Source organism: Empidonax traillii, unplaced genomic scaffold (genome assembly GCF_003031625.1).
Source record: "Empidonax traillii isolate 1590-97213 ecotype Southwest subspecies unplaced genomic scaffold, ASM303162v1 scaffold761:size885847, whole genome shotgun sequence".
Classification (NCBI taxonomy): domain Eukaryota; kingdom Metazoa; phylum Chordata; class Aves; order Passeriformes; family Tyrannidae; genus Empidonax; species Empidonax traillii.
In genome coordinates this window covers 598670-601988 of record NW_020955954.1, presented here as the reverse complement: position 1 = coordinate 601988, position 3319 = coordinate 598670, and the positions used below count along the sequence as shown (strand labels likewise).

At 55.2% G+C, this 3319-nt stretch overlaps 1 protein-coding gene across 2 annotated transcripts in view; it reads right to left on the bottom strand.

Annotated features, from left to right (window-relative positions):
* STK11 (serine/threonine kinase 11) overlaps positions 1-3319 on the bottom strand; it is a 33233-nt gene that overhangs the window by 26574 nt on the left and 3340 nt on the right. Inside the window, exon 1 of one of the 2 annotated variants that reach the window (XM_027900979.1) lies at positions 2915-3313. The exons of the other annotated variant lie outside the window; for it this stretch is intronic. Within the exon in view, the coding sequence (XP_027756780.1) occupies positions 2915-3204 (290 nt within the window). The 5' untranslated portion in view covers positions 3205-3313. Of the gene's footprint in view, positions 1-2914; positions 3314-3319 lie in introns of those variants that run through there. 2 annotated transcript variants of the gene reach the window in all.

Genomic DNA, 3319 nt, shown 5'->3' with positions numbered 1-3319 from the left:
ACCTCCAACCCTATTTTGCTTTGCAAACCCCACGAGCAAGGGAACTCACCTCCTCAGAAAGGGTCTAAAGTTCATTTTTTTCCCCAAAATTAACACCCAAATCCCATCCCAGCCCAGTGCAAGTGTGTGACCAGACAGGCTGCCAGAGGGCAGGGCCTGCTTCCAAGTGCAGCCTCCTTGGAGGAAGACAAGGAGGGAAAAGACCTTCTAACTCGAGCTCTGTCAGATCCATTAAGCTCATCCTGGTAGATTAAGACTTATCCCCTGCAAGGTACCTACACTGGCACATAACTGGGGATTGTTGTTGCTCAGAACTGTATATAGCAAAGCTGCCTATTGCTCCACTGCCACACCATTCTGGAAGTTGCCAAGGACAGCCTGGAAAGAAGTTCCCTCCTGGACATCTCCACCAAGATCCAGCTCCTACAGCTTGTCCTTGGTGTCACAGCCATTCTGCTTAAACAAAACCCAGCCACACAGCCAAAAGATTCATTCCCTTCCTTTGGTTCACGAGGCTCCTCCAATAAAGTCCTAAAAGCTTAGGAGCAGGCACCTGCTTCAGGACTGGACAAGGAGGACTTTGGTGTTGCTTTTTCTCTTTTCCAGTCCCAGGGCTCCGTCCACATCCCACTCCTGCAGGGATGTCTGGCATTCCAGGCTGTACATCCATCACAACACAGCTACCTGTGCTCTCCCACGGATCACAGCTCCCAGTGTTTCCCCTCCCAGGCCAAGCAAACACCCCGCCCAGCAGAGGATCCCCGAGCCAGGCGGTTCCAAAGGGCACCCGTGCCGGGCAGGGGGGACAGGGATCAGCTGCAGCCCCCCCTGAGCCCACAGCTCTGGGGCTCCCAGCAAGGCCGTGCCCAGCAGAGCTGGCCCTGCAGACCCCAGGAACAAGCTGTGACTGCACCGCCCCACGACCCCTGCGAGGGACTGCAGGGAGTGCATTTTCCAACCCGAGCAGTCACCGAGGTGGTAAGTACAGCACAGGGCACCTGGGATCCCACAGGGCCCCAGACACTTAATTAACGTGTGAGGTTATTAGCACATGGCGTTATTAAACCTCTGCTGCTGCACACACAGCCTGCCAAGTTTTCCTTCCTCTTTTCAGCAATCCCACTAAACTCTTTTTTTTGAAGGGATCAGCCCCAGCACTGTCTGCCTGACTGAGCCACCTCCACTTCACCTGGAGCAACTGAAGAGAAACGAAAATTCCCTCAGTGGATTTAAGGAAACCTGTGTCTTACAAGCTTAAACCCTCAACATCCTTTCACTCCCTGAGCTGAAGGGTCTGATAAGCTCAGAGGGCCACAGGCCCAGGGGCCCAAAAATACAACAGTTTGCCTTAAAATTCCCCACTGAAGCAGCAGACAAAGATTACAAATGGGTGGGTAGAGAGGAAAGCACGAGGGGACAGAAACGGGAACTTGAGCTAAAGTCAACCCTGGGTACAAGACAACACCTAAAATCTGCCTTGGTGTTTTGGAGCAGGTGGGGCTGAGCCAGAAAACGTCCAAACCAGGGAGGGGCTTGGCTAGTCTGCTTAATAACCCCCTTAATAACCCCCCTGACACTCACAGCCCCGCTCTGGGCATGAATAAAACTTCCACGGAGTTCACCTCAGGACGCAGGAGAGTTCCCATGGCTCAGAGCAGGGAACTCTCCTGGTCTGGGCAAGTTCTTTTTATCTAATTTACATTAAAAGTTTCCCCAAGGAGGAAGCGATCTCCCTGTTCCTCAGTGGCAGCTCTGGATGTGCCCATGGAGGGACGGGGGCACTCAGCCTCTACCAGAAAAACAAGAAACATTTTATTACACATTAACGAAGCTCGCTCTGATCCTGAACCTGAGCCAGGAAGGCAGAGACAGGGAGGTCCTGGCCTCGGGATGTGACTGTTCCACAGCCAAGGCTGTCAAGGAAGGTTGGAAGGCAAAGCAAGAGCTCCTTGACAGCAGTGCTGGGACAGGATGTGAAATATCCCAGAGCTGACCTGGGAAACTCAGCCCTGGGTGAGAGACACACACGGGACTCTGCCAGCTCAGGGTTCACCCCTAGCTGGGCAGCTCGAAGCTCTCAGTCCTCCCTCCCAGCCCAGATAAACCCTGGCCGGGTTGTTTGGGCTGCAGAGGCTCCTGCACGGCAGATAAGCAGCTCCTGGCAGGGCTGGGACGCAGCTGCTGCGAGATCCTGGAAGGGAAAGCTCCCTCAGCAGCCCCACGGCCCCGGCCCCTCCCAGGGCTCCCTTCCACAAGGTCCTTGTGCCCGGAGTAACCAGGGTGTGGGAGCTTCCTAAGCACAGCTCTGGAGTCACTGACACCACAGAGGTCAACAGCCCTTGGCCCTGTTTCACAGCATCAGAAATCAGCTGGGGAGAGCCTCGAATGTGTCCCAGACACCTCAGAAACGAAACCAGGGGAAAACCTCAAAACTTCCTGTGCCCATGGGGTGCCCCATACATTGGATCACTTTCCACAGGGCGGGGAGCAGGAGCTGCCACCCCAGAGAGCTCCAGGGCCACACACAATTGTGTGCAATAACCCCGACTGTGCCTGCACCAGGTGCGTTTGTGCCCCCTCACCTTTCCCAGGCAGCAGCACCTGGGCAAGGTGACACCTTAGAGAGGGATTGCTTTAGGAAACACTATTTAATCCATTAAGCAACACCAAAGTGGTGTGTTCCAGACAGCCCTGGCCCTCAGGAGCCCGCCCCTTTCCCTGTGCCAGCCTCACCCAGAGCGCTGGGCGCTGTTCGGGAGGAGGATTCCTGAACACCTATGGCTTAGGAAGCACTTCCACGGCAGGAAGCCACGGCTCAGGAAGCCCTTCTCCCCACCAGATCAGCTAAAGTGACACAGGAGCTCAAAACAAGCCCCAGGTTGACCCCCCCCAGCTCCCAGGCCTGCTCACTCACTTTTTCACGTTGGCCTCCCCGTTGGGGATCCGGCGCAGCTTCTTCTTCTTCAGGATCTTCACAGCCCTCCTGCACAGGGTCTCCGAGTCCAGCATCTCCTTGACTTTGCCGTAGGAGCCCTCCCCCAGCAGGTCTCCCATGAGGTACTTGCCGATGAGCTTGGCCCGCTTGCGCCGGGGCTGGTAAATGACCTCGGTGGAGTCGATGCGGTGGATGAACGTGTCCATCCCCACCGACATCAGCTCGCCCTCCGCGAACATTCCCAGCTGCTGGGGCTCCTGCAGATCCATCCTGGATTACGTTCCTTAACCTGTTTTCCCCTTAAGCGCTCAGGGCTTTAATCCTGTTTAAATGTTAAGTTTCCAACACTCCCTTTTTACTCCTTCTTGGGAAAAGAAAAAAAAA